This window comes from Heloderma suspectum, chromosome 3 (assembly GCF_057233095.1).
Source record: "Heloderma suspectum isolate Gila_16-S chromosome 3, 16-S_ref, whole genome shotgun sequence".
Taxonomy (NCBI): domain Eukaryota; kingdom Metazoa; phylum Chordata; class Lepidosauria; order Squamata; family Helodermatidae; genus Heloderma; species Heloderma suspectum.
The window spans coordinates 227,332,308-227,359,637 of record NC_139460.1 but is presented as its reverse complement, the minus strand read 5'-3'; the positions used below and the strand labels follow the sequence as shown (position 1 = coordinate 227,359,637).

The 27,330-nt window shown below is 42.7% G+C and overlaps 1 protein-coding gene across 1 annotated transcript in view; it reads right to left on the bottom strand.

The window, feature by feature from the left end:
* Positions 1–27,330, bottom strand: part of DNTT (DNA nucleotidylexotransferase) — a 174,782-nt gene that overhangs the window by 138,629 nt on the left and 8,823 nt on the right. Inside the window, exons 2-3 of the mRNA XM_084841922.1 lie at positions 16,339–16,510; positions 5,544–5,672 (exon numbers count right to left, since the gene is read on the bottom strand). Of these exons, the coding sequence (XP_084698048.1) occupies positions 5,544–5,672; positions 16,339–16,510 (301 nt within the window). The remainder of the gene's footprint in view (positions 1–5,543; positions 5,673–16,338; positions 16,511–27,330) is intronic.

Below are 27,330 nucleotides of genomic sequence, written 5' to 3'. Positions count from 1 at the left end.
TTGGGAATCATAGAATAAATAAAAACATGTCACTTGACATTAAAATTGAAACACAAGGATTGAGCCCATTCTAAATGGCGGACTTTACATCAGAGGCCCCTCTCCAGGTACCCCCACCATCTGAGGTATGGCAAGTGGCTACTGGAGAGGCCTATTCATGGTGGTACCCTGGCTTTGGAATGCCCTCTCTCTGGATAGACTTAGGGTGGTGACTTATGAATCACCAAAAAACAGGACAAAAGAGGACAGGGATTTGCATAAAATTTGCATGTGCTAATTTATATGTATAGATGCAAATCTAGAAATAATTATAATAATTTAAATAGAAATACAGTACATCTCACTATTGTATGGAAATTGTAAACCTGTGACCTGTGCTTGTGCCTGCCTGTTCGGTCTGCTTTCAGGTGCTAACTGTGGATGGGCAACAGTTCTGATGGTTTAAACTGGAATTAGACAGGGCAGCCCTTCAAACAAAAGACTGTCCTCTGTAAAAGTACTATCCTGGCATCCAATCGGATGTCCTGCTGGTACCAAGCAAAACCTTTTTTTATTTTCCCAGGCTTTTTAACTTTTGTTGATCCATATCACTGGGATGCTGGTTTTATACAGTTGCTGTTTTTAACTTATTTTTATGTATTAGTAGTTTTATTATGTTTTTAATATTTTATTGTAAGCTGCCCTGATAATGGATTTGAAGGGCAGGATATACATCTAAATAATAAATAATATCAAGAAATAATACAGGAACAGCAGGCCTGACTAAAAACCAAAGGTTTGAAAACTGTGGTTATCCATATAAGAGTAGAGGTCAAACCTAACAACACTCATAGCTTGTCTTCAGAGTAATTGATAAGCTTGATTACTCTACACCAAGGGCAGGCAACTTGGTGCCCTCTGGATGTTTTGGACTACAACTCCTGTCCAAGCCAGCATGATCAATGGTCAAGGGTTATGGGAGTTGTTGTCCCAAACATCTGGAGGGCACCAGGTTGCCTATCTGTGCTCTACATTGTGTAGAAGGCACATCTGTGTAAACATTACCCCCTTAGTATGAATTCTTGAGACCACCAAGTTAGCCACTCATTTTTTAAAAATTACTAATTGCCATTGGTAGGATTCAAACAAATATGGATTGTTGTTTGATATATTGAAAAAGCATCATCTCACATGGACCATAATCCACAGACAGTGCAGAGACAGCCTCGTACCCCGCCATTAAATCTGACAGTTGACACATTGTGTATCTTCATCTGTCCTTAGATTCTCTGCTGTTCAAAAGTTCAAAAGGACTCTTTTGTTGGGGATGGAAAGGATGCCACACTCCCTAACTCCAAAAGGAGAGTGTATGTGTTTTCATACACCTGCCACCTGCTCTTATTTTCATTCCCACTTAACGACTTACTGAACAAAGTGACTTCTGGAACAGACAGGAGATACTTGTGTATCTTTAAGCTGTGGCTTACCTCTATACATGGTGAGGCTTGTACATGGTTCACTAATATGCTATAGTATTAATCGAAAAACACACAAAAAGATCATAGCTTCTATTCTATTGCTGCGCATGAGAGAACAGCATATTTTGGAAAAGAGTTCAGATGCGGCATGAAGCAGGCATATAAATTGTATAATAATCCCTGTGTTTCGAGATGTCAGTTGACTAGGGGGAGAATGAAAAAGAGCTAACTTTTAAGCAGCCAAAGCAGAGGAATATATGTTAATTTTTAGACATATCTGACATAGTTATGAAAAAAATCAGCCAATGACTGGAGGAAATGTCATAACTGAGGGGGACAATACTGCAGTTTCAACAGCCTCTGAATTACGAGTGGCTCCATAAAACAACATTCACTAGGACTCAGTTACAGTCTGTGGCCCATCATAGTCCATCTGTTCCTCATTTTGGGCCTACGGGACACTCAGATTGACTAGACAGAAAACAGAAAGAAGAGTCTATCTATTTAAAAGCCCATTCCCCAGCTATTAATATTGCTGGGGGAAGAATAATTAAAAACAAGATACTTCATATTTACATAGCATTTTTCAAATGCTCAAAGAACTGTACAAAGTTCCCTGTAACCTGTACAACTACCTGGTAGCCAACTATTTAACAACCCACCACAAAATATTACAGGCTGCGGGGGGAGGGGGCGCTCTGGCTGAAAGACAGTGGCTTGATTTAGCAACGAGGGAGGTGATGTCTAAGGTGAGATATGCACACTGAGCTCCTGCATGTGATCTCCAAGGGCTTCCTCATTTATTGCAATACAGGGGGTGGCTCCATGCTGACATCCCATTGGAAGGAACTGCTTCCAACACCGCAAACCTGAAGCAGATATTTGCCAGGAACTCATTGCACACATTAGAGCATATTCCAGCTGAGCTATTTAAAATCCTAAAAGATGATGCTGTTAAAGTGCTGCATTCAATATGCCAACAAATTTGGAACACTCAACAATGGCCACAAGACTGGAAAAGGTCAGTTTACATTGCAGTTCCAAAGAAGGGCAACACCAAAGAGTGTTCAGACTACCGCACAATTGCGCTCATTTCACATGACAGCAAGGTGATGCTCAAAATCCTACAAGCTAGGCTTCAGCAGTATGCGAACCGAGAACTACCAGAAGTATAAGCTGGGTTTCGAAGAGGCAGAGGAACTAGAGATCAAATCGCCAGCTGGATCATGGAGAAAGCAAGAGAATTCCAGAAAAACGTCTATTTCTGCTTCATTGACTATGCGAAAGCCTTTGATTGTGTGGATCACAACAAACTGTGGCAAATTCTTAAAGTGATGGGGGTACCAGACCACCTTACCTGTCTCCTGAGAAACCTGTACGAGGGTCAAGAAGCAACAGTAAGAACCAGACATGGAACAACCGAGTGGTTCAAAATTGGGAAAGGAGTACGACAAGGCTGCATATTGTCACCCTGCTTATTTAACTTATATGCAGAGTACATCATGAGAAACGCCGGGTTGGATGAATCACAGGTTGGAATTAAGATTGCCGGGAGAATTATCAACAACCTCCGATATGCAGACGATACCACCCTAATGGCAGAAAGCGAAGAGGATCTAAAGAGCCTCTTGTTGAGGGTGAAGGAGGAGAGTGCAAAAGCTGGTTTGAAACTCAACATTAAAAAATCGAAGATCATGGCATCTGGCCCCATCACTTCCTGGCATATAGAAGGGGAAGAAATGGAAGCAGTGACAGATTTTACTTTCTTGGGCTCCAAGATCACCGCAGACGGTGACTGTAGCCATGAAATTAAAAGACGCTTGCTCCTTGGGAGGAAAGCTATGGCAAACCTAGACAGCATAGTAAGAAGCAGAGACATCACCTTGCCGACAAAGGTCCGTCTAATCAAAGCTATGGTTTTCCCAGTAGTAATGTATGGCTGTGAGAGCTGGACTATAAGGAAGGCTGAGTGCCGAAGAATTGATGCTTTTGAACTGTGGTGCTGGAGAAGACTCTTACGAGTCCCCTGGACTGCAAGGAGGTCAAATCAGTCAATCCTAAAGGAAATCAACCCTGAGTGCTCATTGGAAGGACAGATACTGAAGCTGAAGCTGAAATATTTTGGCCACCTAATGTGAAGAGAAAACTCTCTGGAAAAGACCCTGATGCTGGGAAAGACTGAAGGCAAAAGGAGAAGGGGACGACAGAGGATGAGATAGCTAGATAGCATCACTGATGCAATGAATATGAACTTGAGCACACTCAGGGAGAGAGCGCAGGACAGGAAGGCCTGGCGTGCTATGGTCCATGGGATCGCGAAGAGTCGGACACGACTGAACAACAACAAAGTTTTGAATTGGGCTGTGTTTTATAAGAGCCAGATTTTTTATATAAAAATGCATGCACACACACACACACACACACACACATTCTCAAAATAATGTAACATTATCCCCACAAGAGATGTGGCTGAAACTACAGTCCATTTAAAATTGATAACAGTTTCACTGACTTCGGTATGACTAGATTCTGATCTCAACATTCGTAGTTTCAGACTTCCAAATCAGGATGGGTCACATATGCTGAGCTCCTGAGTCCGAGAACCACATTGCAACTGCCCGTGCACTGAAACAAGACACCTGATTACTTCAGTGTGTGCCAAACTCAAAGCTCAACCTCTGTTCACTATAAAGCAGCGAAATTCGCCAAAGTGAATTGTTAATGGCATTGACAGCATAGAAAACACAGATTTAAAATGCCAACTGGGCACACATTGGAACAATCAGAGTTCTAGCCCCTGTAGAAGAAACTTGTTATTACTTAGTCCTAGAGGAGAAATGAGCGCTCTCGCTTTCTCTTGCTCTCGCTCTCACTCACTGGAGGTCTTCAAGCAGAGAATGGACAGCCATCTGTTGAGGATGCTCTAATGCTGGATTTCCTGTATCAAACAGGGGGTTGGACTAAATGACCTACATGGCCCCCTTGAGCTCTAGGACTCTACAACCCCATGGTTATCAATATGATTGCATTCATCAGCCTTCAGATATGTAGAGGCATAAAATGTTATTACAGCAATTCCTGATGCAATGTAAAAGTCTATTTTATTTGGCAGAGAAACTGAGTTAAGCACTCTATTGCTCTCTGTCTCGCTCTCACTCTCTCACACACACAGAGAGAGCCTTTCTATATGAGGCATTTATTGTGCCCGTGTGATTCCTCACTCATGGTAGTTTGCGGTGCTTTACACGACATTATCATCCTCCAGGGTCTCTCCGGTTCTTTGCAACCATTTGAGTGTATGTGTTTTTCCTATTAAGGAAAGTCTGGTATTTCTGTGAATGGCAGCATGAAACCCTAGTGTATCTGTGCAATTCTGCTATACCAGAGAGCCACCTAGTGGTTGTATAATAGAATATATAGAAGGCAGAGTAAGAAAAACCCTAGAAAAAAAACATGTATAAAGGAGCTGATCTTAATACCACAAAGAATCAGGGAGCAGAAGCCTCGATAAAGTTGCGGGTAAAAAGCCTCATGTAGAAAAGCCCAGAGACAGAGCGAAAGCACAGTGTAGGACTCATTTTCCTACATGGTGTGACTCCATGATGCTAGGATTATATGTGTGAACTAAGTAATCCATATCAAAAAGGCTAATTGCATGGATCTTTCCCTCTAATCAGCACATTCTTCCCCAGCAGGATGCTGATCAGTTGGGGAGGGCCCTACCCATGCAGTTATTTAACTCATACGCAATCTCCTCCAATGTGGGTTCCAGCGTCTCTGGTTGCATGAGGTAAGGGGGCCATCCATTCATTCTAAAATAACACATGCCTTTAAAAGCCTAATACTTTAATTAACTAGAATTAAGCCAAAACGTTGTGCATACTTAACCAGAAATATTGAAATCAGCAGGATTTACTTTTGAACAAATATGCAGAGGGTGGCTGATAATTTATTTATTCTCCTCAATAGATGTTGCTGCTTCCTGGCAGCTATAGGAACAATATACCTATGGCCTCTAACTTGTATCTGAAAGTATCTGTAGTTTAGTGTAAAAATCTAGCTTGAGAATAGAATTGTGTGCATTACCGTGAACGTTTTGTTGTAATTATTTAAAGTTGTCCTCCTTTGACATGCATATTGGGAGACAGTATCTATTCCAAGAGCTGAAGTGTCCCCTGGATGCATGCAGGAACTAGCAGAATGCTCTTCGCTTGCCTAGACAGACAGACAGACAGACAGAGAGAGAGAATGAGCCGTTTGTCAACCCAACAGTTACCTCCAAACTTCAGAATTCAAAAGCTGATTACTGAATTTCTGCATCTCTAGAGTACCTTCAGTCCTTTTCTCTCCATGCGGCAAACATTTAAAGAAAACAGCCTGATCTACATACAAGTACTTGCACTACTCTCATGAAGACAATATGTTTCTGAACAAAAACAGATACATTCTCACACCATCCTTCTCTTATGTGGGTTTCTTCTAGCAACAGGACATGCAAGCTGTGAAGCTCCCAATACAGAACATGAATGCTGCAGTCAGGAGCCAACACATGCCACATACAACTCTTAGTGCCTGCTGTGGCAGATGGAATTCCACAAGTGCACCAGTTACTGTAACATCACATGATAATGTGTGTCTCCTAAGGGTATGTAATGGAACAAACACCATGGATAGAATGTTCATATTTTGGAATCATGAAATTAGAGAATGGGAAGGTGTCTTCGAGTTTATCTAGCCAACCCCCTGGTTAATTCAGGATCCAGAGCTCAGGATGCAGTTACAACATCCCTGACAGATGGCTCTCCATCATCTGCTTAAAGGCCACCAGCAAAGGAATTTACATCACGTCATTTCTAAACATAATGCTTTTCAAGGAAATTAGTACACCAGTAGAGGTTGGCGGCTCCAATTTCAGTGGGGCGAGAATCCATTCTAGGTTTTAGTCAGAACCAGCCAGAACTCTAACAGATCTATCCAAAGTGCTAAACCCTATCCCCAAAGTGGGTTCAACATTTGGATAGCTCCTTTAGAGTTCTGGCTCATTCTGACTGAAACCCAGAAAGGACTTGCAGCCCCATCAAAATCGGAGCCCCCAGGCCTCCACTGGTTCACACATTCAAGTGTTGACTATCAAGGGAACACAGGGAGCTGCCTTATACCAAGGCAGGCAGATGGTTCATCTAGCTCAGTGTTGTTGACACTGACTGGCAGCAGCACTCCACAGTTTCAGGCAGGGGTCTTTCCCAGCCCTAACTGGAGATGTGAGGGATTGAACTTGGGACCTTTTACATGCAAAGCACATGCTTTACCACCAAGCTATGGCCCTTCCCACATAGGGGAAGGAACATGCTTTACATCTGGGGAAGTTGCTGGGAAAGCTTCCCTGTGATGACTGAATGGCCATAAAATACAGATTCTTCAAAAACATGACTGGGGGCCAATCTACATTGCGCCCGCCATCTCAATGAATTCGGTGTCCTGTCGGGTTAAACGCTCTCGCATTAAAACGTGATTATCCACACTCAGCCATTTTCCCCATTGCGGTGCTTCATCAAATGTGTGGGCTCGGTTCACATTCGAGCGCTGTGCTGTTTTCCTGCTCTTAAAGATGGCGGCTGTCATTGGAAGATCAGAAACTCTTCCTGTTTCTGCTGATTCCACGCCCACCACGCAGCAGTGGTGCAGGAGAGGCTTGTCGTTTTCTGCATGTTTTCCTGGCCTTGGGGAAAACGAGCAGCTTGTCCCTTGCCGCCACTGCTATAGCAGGTGGGGGTGGAGGGAAGAAGGAAGCACCTATCCTCTTCTCCACCCCCACCTGTTGGAGGCCAGGACAAGCAGCTTGGGGGTGTCTGCCATGCTCTTTTCCCCGCGCCAGCCCTTGACAGCTGGTGTGAGAAAAAGGGGCAGTGGCGGCAACACCAAGTGCTCGCATTGGGGGGGGAGCTGCTGGCATCTTCGAAGACTCGAAGCTTCACATCAGCCCAGTCAGTAGTTGGATGGGCAACCGCCTGGGAATCAGGCTTCCTGCGTTGAGCAGGGGGTTGTTCTATCCCTTCAAATGAGACTAGGTTTTACACACTTCTATCCCCCACTTCGGCTTTTAAAAAAAAAATAAGGCGTTATCTTTGAAGAATCATGGCTTCTCCGCAATTTTTTCCCCCCTAATTTAGGCATGATCTTTGAAGATTCAAAGATTCGAAGATGTGAAGCTTCACATCTTCAAATCTTCAAAGATCATGCCTGAATTAGAAAAAAAAAACATCGCAGAGAAGTAGGGATGTCAGAGAATTCCGCCACGGATCTCGGGGAGGCTGAATGCCAGCGCATTCGGCCCCCTGAAATCGGTGGTGGAACAGTCTGCCCCCCCACCCCGGGATGGGACTTACCTGGGGCGGATCTTCCTGGCGGCGGCAGCTCCGGCGGCGACTCAGCAGCAGCCGGTCTTCTGACAGGCTGCCGCCGCTGCCATTTCCAGTAAAAAAAACAAAACAACAACAACAAAAAAATGTGATAGGCTACGTAAAGATTTACATAGCCTATCACGGCTAGATTTTTTAAAAACACCATGATAGGCTACGTAAATGTTTACATAGCCTATCATGGCTGATTTAAAAGGGAAAAAAAACGCGCGTACGCAAATGGCAGTGCCCATGGGCGCCACCATTTGCGTTCCTTATTTTAACACGTCTTAGTCTATGTAAACATTTACATAGACTAAGACAGCGAAAATAAGGGGAACACAAATAGCGTAGATGCTACGCTATTTGCGTTCCCCTTATTTTCGCCGTCTTAGTCTACGTAAATGTTTACGTAGACTAAGATGGTGAAAATAAGGGGAACGCAAATGGTGGCGCCCATTGGCACTGCCATTTGCGTACGTGCGGGGGTTTTTTTTCTTTTAAATCAGCCGTGATAGGCTACGTAAACATTCAAGTAGCCTATGACGGCTGACTGCAGGGATGCAAACGGCGGCGGCTACGGCCACCACTATTTGCGTCCCTACTAGCCAGCAGCCGGATGTCCGGCCGCTGGCGGAGCCAGCTGGTGGCTCCGCAGAATCCCTGCGGAGCGGAGCCGGTGGCCAGGATTCCGGGGGGGGAGGAACGGAGCGCCTCCCCCCCCGGCGAGGATTCCGGGGGGAGGGGCGGAACACCTCCCCCCCAACCATTAGCATAATCCCCGAAAGGTAAGTGACTTTCGTACATCCCTACAGAGAAGCCACGATTCTTCGAAGATAACGCCTTAATTAAAAAAAAAAAAAAGCCAAAGCGGGGGATAGAAGGGGGTAAAACAGTCTTATTTGAAGGGATAGAACAACCCCCTGGGACCGACAGGAAGCCTGATTCCCAGGCAGTCGCCATCCAACTACTGACTGGGACCGACCCTGCTTAGCTTCCGAGATCAGACAAGCGCACGCACATCCAGCCCTTTGCTTGTTGCTGAGGAAATATTGAGTGCTGAGGAAGCTATGTGATCAGTAGCCGGAAGATGACATGGGGCTATCAAGAGCTGTGATTGCACAAGAGGGAAATACAAACACCACCGTATATGGACAGGCAGGGGAGGGGACTACAACCAGATACAGTAGCAAAGGTGGAAAATCAGAGCATGTTAAGGGGAAATACCAGGATATCAGGGTATTGAAAGCGGTAGCATGGAGGCGGGAAATTCCGGTTCCAATTTGAGGTGGGTACTGGGTAGTGTGAAAGATGGGCGGTGAAACCTCATTGGAAGCAAAAAACCCAGTAAGTGTAGATCGGCCCTGGGTTCTACTGCAACACTTGTTCTGACCAGTGTTAAATGTTCTCCATGTCCATGTTTTTTTAAAGGACAATACCCAAATAAGAAAAATGTAATGATTTTCTGTTCCAAATACAGGACACTATCCAGGTCTAGAGTATCCGACGTAGTGTCCATTGTTAGTGTAGCACTAACAATCATGGATTGGTTCTGTATTGACACATCATGGAGGAACCATTTAAAGAGTGAGAAGCTTTCTATCCTGACTACAACACAGACATGACTGTAATATCTAGGACAAAAGAATTTTGCTACATGAGACAAGCTCTTATGATAATACTATTTCATATAAAAATGGCTGTTATATATGATCCAGTGGAGATTAAAAATTCATTTACTTATTCGATGGTACTTGTGTCAGGATAATTTATAATAGCAGTAGCAAGCACAGTTGTCTGGAAATGTTCACTGTGCATTTTGAAAGGAAGAAAATTACTGTGTGAGCATTTGAGCCTCCCCTGACAACTAGTCCAAAGGGATTCAGTAGGTTGCAACAAAATGATTTAGAATTGATAATAATATAATCTGTGAATTATACTTTAATGGTGATTTTTAAACTGCCCACATTATATTACAGCTAAATGTGATGCTACAGGCACAAGGCCAGCTAAAAGCTTCAGAAGGCCTCAGCACGGAATGGAAATTATCAGAAGTTATCCCATAACTTGGTAAAGTTATGACTCGTTAGAACTCCGGTTTCAATAATTTTATGCAAGAACAGGCTGAAGAAAGTGCCTGTTCAGTGTGATTTATCATCTATGGATTCGGTTAGGATAACTGAATCCCTGGGATAACATGATTAAGTATCAACATGGCCTAGAAAATAATTTAATCATCTAAACAAGTTCCCTTTGAAGGAAACTTATCCTCTCTTGAGATTTCAGCTAATGCCATCAACCGTTTGAGACAGAAGGTGTTTAATATTACATACGATACGATCAGGAGCACTGTGTGGAACAGGGAAAGTTACACAAGCTCCGGTCACTTCTATTGCAATGCGTTGATTTTGACTGTAAGTTGTCCTTAGAATCCAATATGGTAGAAGGCATGGGATATAAATATTATTTGTTTTGCTATCCAATAGCAGAAAATATAAAGAACAGATTCTTTTCTGGGCTAAACTTTATTCCTTCCTGAGCCACTGAAGGGCTAGAGGTTTTAGTCTACTTTGCATAAAACTGATTGTCTGTGTTTAAGTTGTACCCCAGAAGTTAACCAGAACATGGTCACCTTTGCATTAGCCTTGCTGAAATCAAGTCAAAATTGCATGGATGCCCATCATATACTGGTGGGGATTTACAGTTGGTTTTAGACAGGTTTGCACTCCCCCTGAAGGACTGGGTGTGCAGTTTGGGAGTTCTCCTGGACTCATCACTAACTGATGGTGGCAGTGGCCAGTAGTGCTTTTTACCATATTAGGCTGGGACGCCACCTGTGGCCCTACAGTGGTCCATGCATTCGTGCGGTCCAGATTAGACTGCTGTAATGCACTCTATGCAGGACTGTTTTAAAGATGGCTTGGAAGCTTCCGCTGGTGCAGAATGTGGCTGCCAGAGTATTAGAGGGTGCAAGGCAGTCAGACCATGTGACTCCTACACTGCACCAGCTGCACCGGTTGCCGGTGTGTTTCCAAGCCCAAATAAAAGTGTTGGTTTTAACATTTAAAGCAGGGGTGGGCAACTTGTGACCCTCCAGGCGCTTTGGCCTACAGTTCCCATCAGCCCTCACCCTTGACTATGCCAGCTACAATAGATCAGAGTTGTAGGCCAAAACATCTGGAGGGCCTTAATTTGCTCACCTCTCCTTAAAGCCTTAAATGTTTGGGACCAAGTTACCTAGACCACCTTCACCATATCAGCCTGCCTGCACTTTGATCAAATCATTGATTGGCCAAAGCCCTACTTACATGCCCGCCTTCGTGAACAATTAGATTGATGAGCACAAGACTGTGGGCTTTTCTCCCCAGTGGTCTTAAGCCTATGGAATTTTTAACCAATGGTTTCATCCTTGCAGGATCATTGCATTCTTTATTCTCAGTGGCTTTTCGAAAAAGTTTAACTGAGCTGCTGTTTGTTATTGATCTTAATGTTTTTTGCCAGTTTGGGGGTATTAGTTGTCAATTCTGGTTTTAGTGTTGTGTTTTGTTGGGGTATTATTATTATTATTATTATTATTATTATTATTATTATTGTAAGCCATTTTGAGAAGGTTTTTACCCGGCAAGGTGGCCTATAAAGAAAAGAAAAATATGATTGTATCAATCAACTTTTAAGATTGTGTAGTTCTTTCTCTGTGAAATTTTACCTTCCCCATTTATTTATGTCCATTCTGCTATCACTCATGGCCCAAGATATTTTGGTGCTGAATGTAGACAATCTAAATACAATGATATATATGTCTTTTAATTAGTAATTTGTAGTTGTTTGATGGTGTGTAAATTGTGCCACCTGAGATAACAGCCTCATCCTGCCTAATTGTACCATCAGCACACTGCCGTTTTCTCTCACCTCCTGGGTAAGCCTGGCCTTTCTTCATCTCACTAGATTCCCTGCTGTGGGAGAGTCCACACCCTACCAGAGTCCGTTATTTTGTCACTGTCCTTTGTCTAAAATTAGCTGATCATGGTAAAACAAATTTCTACTTCATGTTGCTCCAATTAAATTACAACAAAATTAATTTGAAAACCCTTAAAAACCAATTAACCTTTATTTCAACTCTTTCTTATTCCTAGAGGCAGCAGAAAATCTGCACAGACCTTTCTGGTAGCAAAACATCATGGGCTGGTTTAAACATGCTAAAAGTAAGGTCTTTTCTGCCCTATCTACTATCTCAGTGGTTTTATTTCATTAAAATTCTTTTTGCTTTGATATGTGTCTTGATCATACAAAATTCGTTTGAGATGGATGCTAATTAGCCTACTTGTATAGCACTAGCTAGTGTGCTTTTTTACACTAGGCATTTATATCATGAAGTATTTACACCTTGAGCCATAAAGAAAAGGATTAAGTTACAGGACAGTTTATTGTGGTACTACTTACATTCCTTAGGAAATATCTGTTTATCACAAATCAAGGAAATAATATTGCTGCCGGCCATAGCTGAACCATAGGGAGCTATCAGAGAGGATTGAAGAGTCAAGGAATGCAGTCAGGAGTCAGAGTTGAGGGACACACCAAAATATACAAGAGTGAAGAAAAAGTCAGGATTCAGAGCCCGGAAGACCATTATTGCTCAGACAGTCTCAGGCTGAGTAGATAGCTTGAAGGCCCCTGCTCGGCCAGCATTCAGAGCTATCCTGTTATCTTATCGGTCAACCATTTGTATGACTACTACAGTTCCTTGCCATCCTCATAAATAGTTGCTTATAGTGGAGCCTTTGGCCTCCTTGCAGTTTATTTACTATCAGAACATGTAGTTATCTGGGCTGATACATGTATCAGATGAGGTGTGGCAAGACCTATACAGTGGTCTAAATACTGCAGAGCCCTTTGTTGGTGATTGTGCAGAATGTGTTATACATATGTTATACATATGTTTATTTTTTGTCATACCTTTTATACACTAGACCTTTGTACTACACCACTGAAGAAGACTTTATGTCGAAACATGTTTGGTTTACTTGGTATTAGTTACCGTTGGTATGGTTAGGCTTTTACAGCACGACAACATTGTATTCTCTCTTATTGTTTTGATGTATGCTTTTAAAACTATACTGATCAAAAAACTTATCATTAGATTTTGCAGTGTGTGTGTGTGTGTGTGTGTGTGTGTGTGTATGCGCACCAGTCAGCCCAACCCAGTTGTTTTGCTGCCAAAGGCCAATCTAGTACAGCATTCTTTTCCCACAGTGGCCAACCAGTTGCCTGTGGGAAGCCCACAAGCAGGACATGAGCGCAACAGCACCCTCCCACTCACGATCTCTAGCAAAGCAACTGGTATTCAGAGGCATCCTGCCTCTGCTGCTGGAGATAATATACAGCCATCATGACTAATATCCTGACCCTCCATGAAAGCCTGAAAATACTTCACTGCCCTGGAAGATGCTCCAAACTTCAGCTCTGGTGGACCACCACATGGGGGCAGTTGCACACAAAGCTGAGGGCTCCTCTTTCTAGCCCCAATGGGTCCTGAATCTAAACTTCTTAAAGCAAATATATTTACAAGGAAGACAAAAGGGCGGGATCACAGACTGTTAGCTGCAACGTATTCCAATATTTTTTTAAAAATCCATATTATAATGCTGCAGGTAGGGTTTTGTTGTAGTGTTGATGAGGTCTCAGGCAGTGATTTGCTATGGTACCATGATGTCACATAGAGGCATGGTAATCAGAAGGCCTTGTGTTTGATACTCATGGAGGGAGCAATCCTATGGTTGCTAGGCAGCGGCTAGACAGCCATACAATAGGTCATTTACTGGGAACCAACCTTGGAGCCCACGCTCCAAGGTTGGTTCCTGGAGAACTGACCTTCCCCGCCTCCCGTGCTGCCTCACAGGCAGCTCGGAACAGCCCCATGCTCCGTGCTCGGAAGAGGAGCGTGGAGCGGCAAAAACAGGGCATTCTGGGGGGCATTCCAGGGTGCAGAAGGCGAAAATGCCAGTACGACACATCCTATGTGTCGCCAGGCAGCCGCTTCCCCTGCTCCTCCTTTCCACGGCTAGACAGCCAAAATCGGCTGTCTAGCTGCAGATGCAGGGTGGCTAAAGTGCAGAGGGGACAATCCCTTCCATGCTTCTCCTGCCCTGCATTGGATAGGCAGTCACCTCCAAGTTCGGAGGCAGCTGCCTATCTCCATAGGATTGCGCCATGAGAGACTGTCTGAGAGAGGGAGAGAGAGAGAGAAGAGGCAGAGGGACCTAGGCAAGGAATCGTGAAAGAAGCAAGAGACATGGGGAAAAGAATATGATGGGAGTCATGTCATGGGGGGAGAGAGAGAGAGAACAGCCAGAAAGAAATGGTACATATGGTCAAGAACTGAAGATAGAGCTGAATCAAAATAATGAACCAAACCTTTGACTTCCAGCCTATAGTTTTGTATGTATCTTAAGCTGTTGAAAGAGACTGTGAACTTTAATCTGAACAAGTAGGTTAATACATACAACATTACTTAATTAATATGACAATATTCTCCATAATAATACACAGTTTGTTAGCTGTTTCCTTCATTACATGATCCATCTTTGAGGTTGCTACCTTAGTTTATAATCTTTTAGCATAACCCCTATGTTAGGTAATGACTAGTATTGAACATAGACATGCATATGATCAAATGTATTCAAATGAACATACTTTAGTCAAAGCATTGACAAGCCTAACCATATTGCTTTGCAGGGTTACAAATATTATTACAAATAATCTATTGTTTAGATCTTTTCCTCAAATGCAATGGCAATATTTCCTTGAAAAAGAAAAAAAAGCACTATCCCTTTGGTTTAGATCTGGGGTAGGCAGAAAGTAGATCAGGATCTATTGGTATATCTCTGGGTGATCTGCAGTAGATCAGCAAATACTTTTTACTTCCAATTGTTTAACAGAATGACAACAACAAATGATTTATCCCACCTAAACTAGGCACTTAAAATGAAGAAAGCTTGGGGTAACCAGGAACAGACTTTTGTGTAAAGTGATTCAACTCTGTTACTGAAGTCAACTTCCTAGCCTCAAAATGTGTTCAGAGGCACCCTGTTACCTAATTCTAAGTGTACACCTTTTGCACATGGCTCTAGTTGGTGGATCTTGGGGTTCAAGTAGAAGCAAACAAAGTAGTAGAGACATGCCTGAAGTCTGGCCACCCACGGTTTAGATTATTATTTTGTATACCTGTTCAGGATCACCCAAAATGGATTAATTACCCCTTAATAAACTTTAATAAGTGTTGGTAAGTTATCCTGTGTGTGCAACACCTGCACTGAACAATATGATCATAGTATATTGAAGACATTTGGAGATAACATTATATTTTTATCAGTGCAGATTATAGAAACTGAGATCTCAGCATGGCTTTTAAATTATTAGTGATAACAGATATTACTCTAGACCAATTGTCATTCCCTGGTTCTGCACTCATGAAAGTTAACTCATTAGGAACACTACACCTCCTAATATCTCCACCTTTTATCCGTTCATACTATGTGAACAAAAAGTCTATACTGATAACAATGCGTGCTTCCAGTCAGAAGGCTCCTAGCACTACCAAACAAAAGACATTGATCCTGTTCAGATATAACGGTGGCATCTGACAGCAAATTGTGGATTAATTAACCTATGAATTGCAGGGATGAGCTGCTTCCTGTCTCCATTAACAACCCTCGACTGCCGCATTCCATTAACAACCCTTGAATGCCCAAGAACAAGCCATGGGTTCACTTGGGGTTGTTTAACCCACAAACAATTCCAAGTCGCCCTGTTCAGATGGCATGGAAACAACTGCTGAATGCAGCATTGGAGGGTTGTTAATGGAAACAGGAATTGTTTCAGGTGCAGCATGCATACCCACAATTCATGGGTTAATTAACCCACTATTTGCCACCAGACACCACCATTACATCGAAACAGGGCCATTGCGCATCTATTCTGTCACTAACTGATTTATTTCTGGTAAGAAAAAAGACAGAAGAAGCTGTGGGAAAACATGGGAGACTTACAAACCAAAGATGATGATGTCTGGAACCCTCTGTAAAATTCTGTGATTAAGACAGGACAATTGCACGATAAAAGCCTCATCTGGAAGCACCCACTTATGAAGAGCTGGTTCACACATACAGTGCACTTCCTGTTCTTTTCCATGTTATTCTCCTCAGGCTTGCTCATACCCACAGTCTCATGGAGCATACACCTTCACAGCTAAACAGATTGAAGTACCACCCACAATGATGGTGGCAATTACAGAGCTGCTATGATGGCAGGAATTGTTCCCACCTTTATGGCCATGAACACAATGGGTCTCTAAATATGACTAAATCTGGCTCCAACCCAATCAGTATAAACATAAGCACTCTGGCCTAACCATTCATTAATCATGGTATGACTTTTCCAACACGTTGCCCAACCTATTGGTTTCACATTGGGTGCATTTGACTTACAAGAAGCTGATATTTATCCGAATCCACCGGCCTTCCCACCTCCATGCAAGCTGACAGCCACGCAACATCAAGGAGCCTGAACCTTGAAGCATCTTCCACCTGTTGTATTTGCAGCCATTTCAAGACTTCAGTGCAAGAATTATTCTCAGCCACGATGTGGGTTACAGAATCACTAGAGAAACAAACACAAAGACATGAGTTTACCTCCCTCCTGGGTAGGAGTTTGTAGTGGCAAACTTGAAAATCACTATACATACCATGAAAGGGGAAGGTGATTTGATATCCCAATGCCTTCAAAGACATTTTCAAAATGCATCTGCACCGTTCTCCAACACTCAGGGTCAGCATCAATTAATATCTTTGAGACACTTGTTCTTTTGTGCCACTGCCTGAAGCACGGAAAACATTTGGCTTGCCCACATGCTACTGTAATGAAGAGCCTCCTTAATATTACCTGACAGCCTTGGGAATAAAAAGTGTGCCTGTCATTGACTGAGAGCTTCATAATAGTCAGGAATCTGTTGAATTAAACTTTTTAAAGCAATGCCACTGCTAATATTTTCCAATAAACCTTCTGAACACAACAATCAGTTCTTTGTATATAGCAGTTGAAAAAAAATGTACATGAAATAACCCCTTTAAATTATGCATTGTGTCCAACATTGATATTCTGGTTCAGGTCCCCATGAAACTGACTGGGCTACTTAAGACACCTACTAGAGCTGTGTTTAAATTCCTACTCAAATGTGATAGCACAGAAGCCCTTTTAACGGATCCTTGCTTGCCATAAGGGAAGTATGTAATGAAGTATACTATTCACCCACAAAACACAAGATAGTGGCAAGATCCCATAGATCACCTTTAGCGGAGTGGCACAAGCGGTGACTTGCCACTGCAGCTGATATCCATCCAATGCCTAGTGAATACTGGAATATGTTGCAGTGTGGAATAGTTGCCATTGCTACTGCAAAGGGCAGCCTAGTACAAATTTGGGCTACCCTCAGTGGCTCCCATGGGCCAGAAAGAATGACACAATGCCACACAAGCAAGATGGATGACCTTAACAACAGCTTTTGGGTAAAAGAGCTTTTCTTAAAACCTCACAGTGACATATTTGGCAGAAACAAACTATTTTGCAGACTACCCTCTCCACCATAAACTACCTGCACACAGCCCACCTCATAAAAGCAAGCTGATGCACCATTCTAATCTCAATTGAGTACCACTGTCTGTAAAACTACCAGTCCTACTACATGTACACTAACTTGAACCTGTCTAGCACCATGCAGTCAGATGAACCCATTCTTATCTCTATTATTTCAAAAATCCTAATAGCAAAGGTGGAAACATTATGGGGAGAAACACGGCATTTGTTCCCCATGTTGTACACAGGAGGCCCACAGCCAAACTGGGAAGTTTTCAAATGCAAACACTGTAGCTGTTCTTTGAAACTCCTTGTCGCTTCACAGCAGTGCCAATTCTTTTATTACAAGACCATGAACAGTGGCCATATTCCCATAAGGAGGAAGCAGTTATGGCCAAACTATACCTGAGATGAGCCCTATTCAGGCATTCAGAATGTGAAAATAAACATGTGAAGAGGAGGAGGAGCAAGGGCAAAGGGGAGTCCTCCTTCAGCTGTGGAGGTTCTCCTCATCAAATGCCAGGGCTCTAAATCACAGAGAGAGCCTCCACAGAGACAGTAAGTTCTCCCTGCAGAAAGTTGTCCTCTGCATGTAGAGGGCAATTAAAACAATGGCACACTCATCGAATTCAAATATGAAAATGCTGATCTTTGAACCAAAATATGCAACATGTCCCTAAGATCAGCCTCTTTACCAGAGGACTGGAAAATGGCCAATGTAACACCAACTTTTTAAAAGGGATCCAAGGGGATCCAGGAAATTACAGGCCAGTTAGCGTAACATTTATTCCAGGTAAATTGGTTGAAACCTTTATTAAAGATAAAATTAGCAAGCATATAGAAGGACAAGCTATGCTGAAAAAGAATCAACATGGCTCCTGCAAAGGTAAGTCCTGTCTCCTTAACCTTTTAGAGTTCTTTGAGAATGTCAATACACATGTAGACAGGGTGTAGACATTGTTTACTTGGACTTCAAAAAGGCTTTTGACAAAGTCCCTCACCAAAGACTCCTGAGCAAATGTGGTAGTCATGGAATAAGAGGACAGGTCCTCTTATGGATCAGTAACTGGTTAAAGAACAGAAAGCAGACAATAGGAATAAATGGTACATTCTCCCAATGGAGGGAAGTAAATAGTGGGGTCCCACAGGGATCTGTATTAGGACCAATGCTTTTCAATCTGTTCATAAATGATCTGGAATTAGGAGTGAGCAGTGAAGTGGCCAGGTTTGCCAATGACAGCAAATTATGTAGGGTGGTTAAAACAAAAAGGAATTGTGAAGAGCTCCAAAATTATCTCTCCAAACTGGGAGAATGGGCATCTAAATGGCAAATGTGGTTCAATGTAAGCAAGTGTAAAGTGATGCATGCTGGGGCAAAAAATCCCAACTTCAAGTATAGCCTGATGGGATCTGAGCTAGCAGTGACTGACGAGGAAAGAGAACTTGGGGTTGTGGTGGACAGCTCAATGAAGATGTCAACCCAGTGTTCGGCTGCTGTAAAAAAGGCAGACTCCATGTTAGGCATAATTAGAAATGGAACTGAGAATAAAACTGTCAATATCATGCTGCCCTTATACAAATCTATGGTGCAACCACACTCAGAATGCTGTGTACACACCTAAAAAAAGATATTGTAGAGCTGGAAAAAGTGCAGAAAAGGGCAACTAAAATAATCATAGGGGCTGGAGCATCACCCTATGAGGGAAGGTTAGAACAGCTGGGATTGTTTAGCTTTGAAAAAAGCAGGGTAAGGGGAGGCATGATCGAAGTCTACAAAATTATGTATGGTGTGGAGAATGTGGATAGGGATACATTTTTCTCCCTCTCTCATAATACTAGAACCCAGGGTCATTCCATGAAGCTGATTGGTTGGAGATTCAGGACAGATCAAAGGAAGGATTTCTTCACAAAGTGCATACTTAAACTATGGAATTAGCTACCACAACATGTAGCTAGCGATCACCACTAATTTAGATGGCTTTAAAGGGGGGCTAGATAAATTCCTGGAGGAGAAGGCTATCAATGGCTACTAGTCCTGATGGATATGTACTACCTCCAGTATCAGAGGCACTGAGCCTATGTACACCAGTTGCTGGGAAACTTGGGTAGGAGGGAGCTGTTGTGCTCATGCCCTGGTTGTGGGTTCCTGATTGTCAGCTGGTTGGCCACTGTGTGAACAGAATGCTGGACTAGATTCATCCATCCTTCCAGTAGTTAGAAGAGGGCTAGAAAGGGAAAGAAAAATACTCATGCCTGCACTCATAAAGCCCACTGACAGGTATCCCTTTCTTCTCATCCATGTGGGAACAAATGATACCGCCAAGCGGAGCTATGAAGAAATCACGTCAGACTGAAGCTTTGGGAAGGAAACTCAAGAACTTTGGGGCCCAGATAGCTTTCTCATCCATCCTTCCAGTAGTTAGAAGAGGGATAGAAAGGGAACGAAAAATACTCCGGGTGAATGACTGGCTACGAAGGTGGTGCTGACAAGAGAGATTTGGATTCTGGGACCACGGGCTATACTTCCTGGAAGATGGGCTGTTGGCAAGGGACGGGTTGCACCTCACAAAGGATGGGAAGAATGTATTTGGCCACAGCATGAAGAACTTCATCAGGAGGGCTTTAAACTGAATCCTACGGGGAAGGGAGATGTAAAGTTGGGGGTAACAATGGACATAGGCACATGCACTGCAACGGAGAGAACAGTTCTAATAGCGCCCAATAATAGTCTTCAGACACATGTAGGAAGAAAGTCCTATGAAGCACATGGTCTTCGATGTCTATATACTAATGCCCAGCGTATGGGAAACAAACAGAACAAACTTGAACTCTTCATAAAAGAGGGAAATTATGACTTGATAGGTGTAACTGAGACTTGGTGGGATGACTCTCATGACTGGAATACAGCAAATGAAGGATATAACTTGTTCAAAAAGAACAGGAGGAACAGAAAGGGAGGTGGGGTTGCACTGTATGTGAAAAATACATATCTCTGCACAGAAATACAGGAGGATGAGCTTAGTAGCCCCATCGAGAGCATCTGGATCAAAATAAATGGAGCAAAGAATAAAAGGAACCTGGTGGTCGGAGTCTATGACCGGCCACCCAATCAAGGAGAAGACGAGGATGAAACTTTTGAAAAGCAAATAGCCAATGTTTTAAGGAAGCATGATGTAGTAGTAATGGGGGACTTCAATTTCCCTGATATTTGTTGGGAGACAAATTCTGCAAAACATGGCCCCTCCAGGAAATTCCTGACTTGTGTGGCGGATAACTTCCTCCTACAGAAAGTAGAGGAAGGAACTAGAAGATCGGCTATTCTTGACTTGATCCTAACCAACAGAGATGACTTAGTGGATAAAGTAGCAGTTATCAGAACTCTGTGGGAAAGCGACCATGTTGTATTTGAGTTCTTGGTTCTAAGGGAAGCAAAAGCTGAGTGTAGTCAAACGCGTACCCTGGATTTTAGGAAAGCTGATTTTAATAAACTCAGAACAATGATCAGTAAAGTCCCATGGCAAGCGACTCTAATGAGAAAAGGAGTCCAAGATGGGTGGGAGCTTTTAAAAAAGGAAATTCTCAAGGCACAATTACAAACAATTCCAACAAGAAGAAAAGGTGGAAGACAACAGAAGCCAATGTGGCTTCACAAAAAGCTTAGAGATAACCTGAAAACAAAAAAGGACACATATAGGAAGTGGAAAGAAGGCCAAGCAACAAAGGAAGAGTACAGGCAGGTAGCACAGAATTGCAGGGATGGCGTCAGGAAGGCTAAAGCTGAGAACGAGCTGAGGTTAACGAGGGATGCTAAAAGCAACAAAAAGGCTTTCTTCAGCTACGTGCATAGTAAAAGACAGAGGAAAGAAATGGTTGTTCAGCTATTAAATAAGGATGGCAAAATGATAACAGATGACAAAGAAAAGGCAGAGGTGCTCAATTCCTACTTTGGCTCAGTCTTCTCCCAAAAGAGGGTCTATGACCCCCTGGCAAAGGCGAAGTACAGGCTGAAGGGGCAGGATTGCAGCTTGAGATCAATAGGCATATGGTCAAGGAACACCTAATTACTTTGAATAGGTTCAAATCTCCAGCGCCAGATGAACTGCATCCTAGAGTAATAAAGGAACTGGCAGAAGAACTCTCAGAACCACTGTCTATTCTCTTTGAGAAATCATGGAGGATGGGGGAAGTGCCAGATGACTGGAGGAGGGCTAATGTTGTCCCTGTCTTCAAAAAGGGTAAAAAGGAGGAACCTGGGAACTACAGACCAGTCAGTCTGACATCAATCCCTGGGAAAATTCTGGAGCAGATGATAAAGCAATCCATCTGTAAGCACCTTGAAAACAATGCAGTGATTACTCAAAGCCAACATGGATTTGTCAAGAACAAGTCCTGCCAGACGAATCTGATCTAATTTTTTGATCAAGTAACCTCCTTTGTGGACCATGGGAATGCTGTAGACATAATATACCTCGACTTCAGCAAAGCTTTTGACAGTGCCCCATGATATCCTGATGAGCAAACTAGCTCAAAGTGGGCTAGATGAAACAACGATCTGGTGGATCCACAGTTGGCTACAGAATTGGACTCAAAGAGTGCTTATCAATGGGATCTTCTCAAACTGGGGAGAGGTAACGAGTGGGGTACCACACGGCTCAGTCCTGGGCCCAGTGCTCTTCAACATTTTTATTAATGACTTGGAGGAGGAGGTGCAGGGAATGCTAATCAATTTGCAGATGACACAAAATTGGGCAGGATAGCTAATACTTTGGAAGACAGAAACAAAATTCAAAGTGATCTTGATAGACTGGAGCGCTGGGCAGGAAACAACAGAATGACATTTAATAGGGATAAATGCCAAGTTCTGCACCTAGGAAAAAGAAACCAAATGCACAGTTGCAAGATGGGGGATACCTGGCTCAACAACACTACAAGCAAGAAGGATCTTGAAATTGTTGTCGATCACAAGCTGAATATGAACCAACAATGTGATGTGGCTGCAAAAAAGGCCAATGCTATTTTGGGCTGCATTAATAGAAGCATAGCTTCCAAATCCCGGGAACTACTAGTTCCCCTCTACTCAGCACTGGTTAGGCTTCATCTGGAGTACTATGTCCAGTTGTGGGCACTACACTTTAAGAAGGATGCAGACAAACTGGAGAGGGTTCAGAGGAGGGCAACAAAGATGATCAGGGGACTGGAAACAAAGCCCTATGAAGAGGGACTGAAAGAACTGGGCATGTTTAGCCTTGAGAAGAGAAGGCTGAGGGGAGATATGATAGCGCTCTTCAAGTACTTGAAAGATTGTCATAGAGAGGAAGGCCAGGATCTCTTCTCCATCATCCCAGAGTGCAGGACATGGAATAATGGGCTCAAGTTACAGGAAGCCAGATTCTGGCTGAACATCAGGAAAAACTTCCTGGCTGTTAGAGCAATACGACAATGGAACCAATTCCCTAGGGAGGTGGTGGGCTCTCCCACACTGGAGGCATTCAAGACGAGGCTGGACAGCCATCTGTCAGGGATGCTCTGACTTGGATTCCTGCATTGAGCAGGGGGTTGGACTCGATGGCCTTGTAGGCCCCTTCCAACCCTACTGTTCTATGATTACATGATTCATGACCCTTGGTCTGATCCAGCAGGGCTCTTCTTATGTATTTATGTTCTTATGTTCTAATGACAGGTGTGGAGCTAGTGTGCTCGCACTCGTCAGGCATTTAGCGTACCTAGATTCCAAACACCTGAATAGAGCTATGCAAATCTGTGATCAGATCTTTAGATGTTTTTACCATTTTATTTCAAAGTTGCTATGGAGGGCTTTTCTGCTGCAGGGCTAATAGCACCTGCAAATGGCGGAGGGGTGGGATTTAGATCAGGAAATTGGCGCAGGGGAAAATGGTTAAACACCTCACCTTTCAGCTCTGCTGCTCTGATCTAATCTCTCCCCCCAGCATCGCTCCATAGCAGTTTTTAAGTCTAAATAAAAATGTTGGGAAGTCCAGCCAGTCATAGATTTCCTGCATAGCATGGAGTTCAGCTCAAGCAACTTGAACCAGAGGCTTTGGTTGCAAGAATTCCGTGCCTGGTGCCCTGCTCCAAAGGGGCAGCTCTGATGTAAAAGGAGCAGTGAGCCTGCTATTTGCTTTACTGCAGTGCCACCCAAATAATGTCCAGAGGGGGTATTACAGCTGACCAGCTGATCTGGAGAGCCAGTATCTAAGAATTGCTAGGCAGCCTTCAGAGTCATTTGTTCAGAGTTATTGCTTCAGTCCCTTGTTCAATCTTGTCAAAATGCATTCAGAAATTGAAGGCACAGAATACCAGATCATGGTAAAACCATCTTGACAAAATTCCAAGAACACTGACCCAGCAGTACAGGAAATATGAATTAGGCCAATGTTTGGATCATCTATACATATAGATATTCCTTCTTAAGTGTACTTTTCTGGTATTACACTTACCACACTCTTATGTTGTCTCATTCCTTGCTGGAAAAACTTCTGCTTTACTGAATCAACTAACCTTGCATGTGTTTAGGGTAAAACAACAGGGGGTTATTAGGCTACATATCAACCCTACCAGTGGATAACCAAAATAATAGAGTTTGAAATACTAGTTTTGAAATTCCAGTAGTCAAAGCATATTGCAGTAGGGAGCATCAGAAGAACGTTATATTGCCATGTTGTCTCTCTCTTTTTTGGCAGAGGGGATTTTAAGATTTTAATTATTGATTGCTTTGTTGTATTTCTTTCCCTTTGATGTTGTTAGATGCCTTGAGCACTATTTATAGTGGAAAGGTGGAAACACAATCCTGTGTGTGTGTACTCAAAAGTAAGTGAGCAATGGAGTCAATTACACTTACTACCAGATAAGTGTGTACAGAATTAAAGCCTAAATATCTAAATTATTGGATTCACTACACATAATTTATCTGATCAACACACTGCTAGGTTCCCCTTTAATTAAACTGCTGTGCTCTGCCTTGTTGTCTTTTTTTAAAAAAAATTCAGTTAGAGATGTTTAACTTCTGCTTCCTGTGGTTTATATCCCTTTATATAAAATGCGCATATTTAATGTATTTGTATAATGCTGAAGATCTGGGAACTCTGCCATGTCGGCACTCACAACAGCAGTTTAGCCAACATGCCCCCAGTTTCCTGTGATACTTTTACAGCTGCATCATATTCTTGGCAGCAAATGTAAGAAATGCAGGATTTCCACAGATATTGTTGACAATTCTTAAAAAATTGACAGTTAAATGGTCCTGGCTGAAGTGAATTCAAAACGGATGCCGGAAAACAAAACTAAAAATCTGAAACATATTGGCAGGACATCTCTTCTCCCTATTTACCCTGTTCTAAGCTATCACACACACATACCCTGAAACTGTATAGATTAACATCTTTTGGAGGGTCACTGTCTGCTATGTTCTGCTGGAGCTAGCACTGATTCTATTCAGAGTCTGGCCATGTCATTTCAGTGAGTAACCATTGTATTGTGCATAAAGTTTTTAAAAATCTGATGTTTCTCTTTCAGAGATTCACAGAAGCAAAGACCAAATTGATAATGATTGTGAATATTGGGAACCCTTTATATTCATGATTTTCATGTATATGAAGTTGGCTGGACATTTTATAAAATGAAAAACAAGTTATACATAGATACACACCCAGAAGCAAAGCACTAGGCTGAATGACAGACATCTGCAGAATGGACAGACAGGAGTGGGCTTACTTGAGAGTTGTTTTATTTGATACTAGTGAAATAGCCATCACAATTATGGAAGGGGTATGAGTGGAGAAATAGTATGCATCTTAGGAAGACTCCTACTAAAACTGTCCATTACCTCGATCAGCATGCCTGTAGTAGGAACCAAGTTTCCATGCCTACTGAGTTAGACTATTGGTCCACCCAGTCCAATATTATCTACACTGGCTGGAGCAGCTCTCCAGGGTTCCAGATAGAAGTCTTTTCAAATCCTAATTCTGGAGATGCCAGAGAATGAACCTGGGACCTTTTGCATACAAAGCACAGGTTCTGTCACTGAGCTACAGCCTCTCCATTTTACTTTGCCCAAAAAAATTCAATGGGAGCCACCATGCCAAAAAAAATTGGGCTAGTGAGCACATTTTGAATTTTGAGACAGAAGTTTGTGGGCACTTGCACAAAATGGCTGCCATGGGGCAAGTTTGCCCATTCATAAAATGGTTACCATAGCGGGCATGACGAGTCACAAAACATTTATTTCTGAGAAGGTGAATTGGTCAGACAAAGAACCTAAGAACCACAGGTGCGACCAGAGCTCCAAAACACAAACCACTGTTTTGAACTCGGATAAAGATGATGTTGGAAGACAGCTCTTTGCTTTGCAGCATGCCATCCTCCCAGTTTAAAAAAAAGGGGGGTTAACCTTAATAAATGAAATAAAAATCAGGAGGGACTAGAAGCCTGGCAGGCACAAAGAGAGGCAACACATTGGAAACCCCAGTCCTATTAGAATAGTCTTGCCTTGAGTTCTGTTTCTTGGTTATGCTAGAGTGTGATGGCTTTATACGTACATACGGGAGGCTTATTAGCGATGTATTAATGCAAACACTAACTTTTTTCATAATTTTCTCTCTCAGAAGGAGTTCCAAAAGTCATTGCAGAATGAACTGGATGCTCCCATAAGATTCTGTTGGAGAGATTCTATTTGGAAGTATTAGATGTTGAATGCACAATAATAAATGTTGCTACCTGATGGTGACCTAATTCATGGGAACATTCAGAGGTCAGACAACTGGGCGTCTTGGTGGACACAAAATGTTTAGCCACTAGTCACATGGCAGCAAAGAATGCACAGTTTTTTGAGGAAGTTATTAAGCTTGGTGCTACCACAAGAGAAAGGGAAGTGTTTTTCTGTTCTGTTTTGTTTTTTGGTTCTTGTTTTCTGTTTTACTCAATACACAGGAAAAGACCTAATTTGCATTACTCTGTTCAATTTAGCCTGGGTCCCAAAAGTTCAAAAATTACTGAATGAAAATCAGTCCAAAGCACATCAGCCTCTTCAAAGGTGAATTTTAAAGGGCCACCTATTCAGTCTAGCAAACGGAAAGCTAAAAGATTGTATGAGTGAACTCTACAAATACATTTAGGTGAAGGGTTTTGAAGGGCAAGGGATATGTAGGTACATAAGCAAATGGAGATAAAACTCAGGCTGTAGATCTCAAAATTGTTCAGAAACCAATTCATTCCTGTAATCATTAAAATAACGAAATTTTTGTACAATCTTCCAAGAACAGTAGCGTGAAATCAGGGAATCTTGTTCATTTGAAACTGTTTTGATAACTGTTCCCTGAAGATTTCCATATCTAAGTTCAGAAAAAAAAGTGGAGAGAAAATGAAAAGATCTACATCACCATCCCTGTAACTCCCAAATTTGCCATTTGGCTTAATTTTACTACAGCCTGTTTCGCACGTCACAGTTACCCGAGGTTTGTTTAAACTCTGGGTAGCCACAAAGGAGTGGGAGTGAGCAAGCTTTCCGGTTCCCACCACCCGCTCCCACTGAGCTAAACAACCTAGGAAGGTTCTGTCACTGGCTTGTTATCCGTGAGGTCCAAATGTGAAATTATGGGTTAGGGGAAGAACAACCCAGACTTGTGACCCATGCGAACTAGGTCTTAGTATGTGAGAGGCCTAAGGCTTCCTTTGGGACCCATCTATGGGCTACAGCCAAGAAGGAAGGAAGGAGACAAGGTGAGACTGGTCTGGGCTTGTCAAGCTTCTTCAGCAGCAATGATACCTTCGCCTAGCAAAGATCAGAGCCGTCATTGCCACAAAGGCAGGCAGGCAAACTGAAGCCTGGTGCT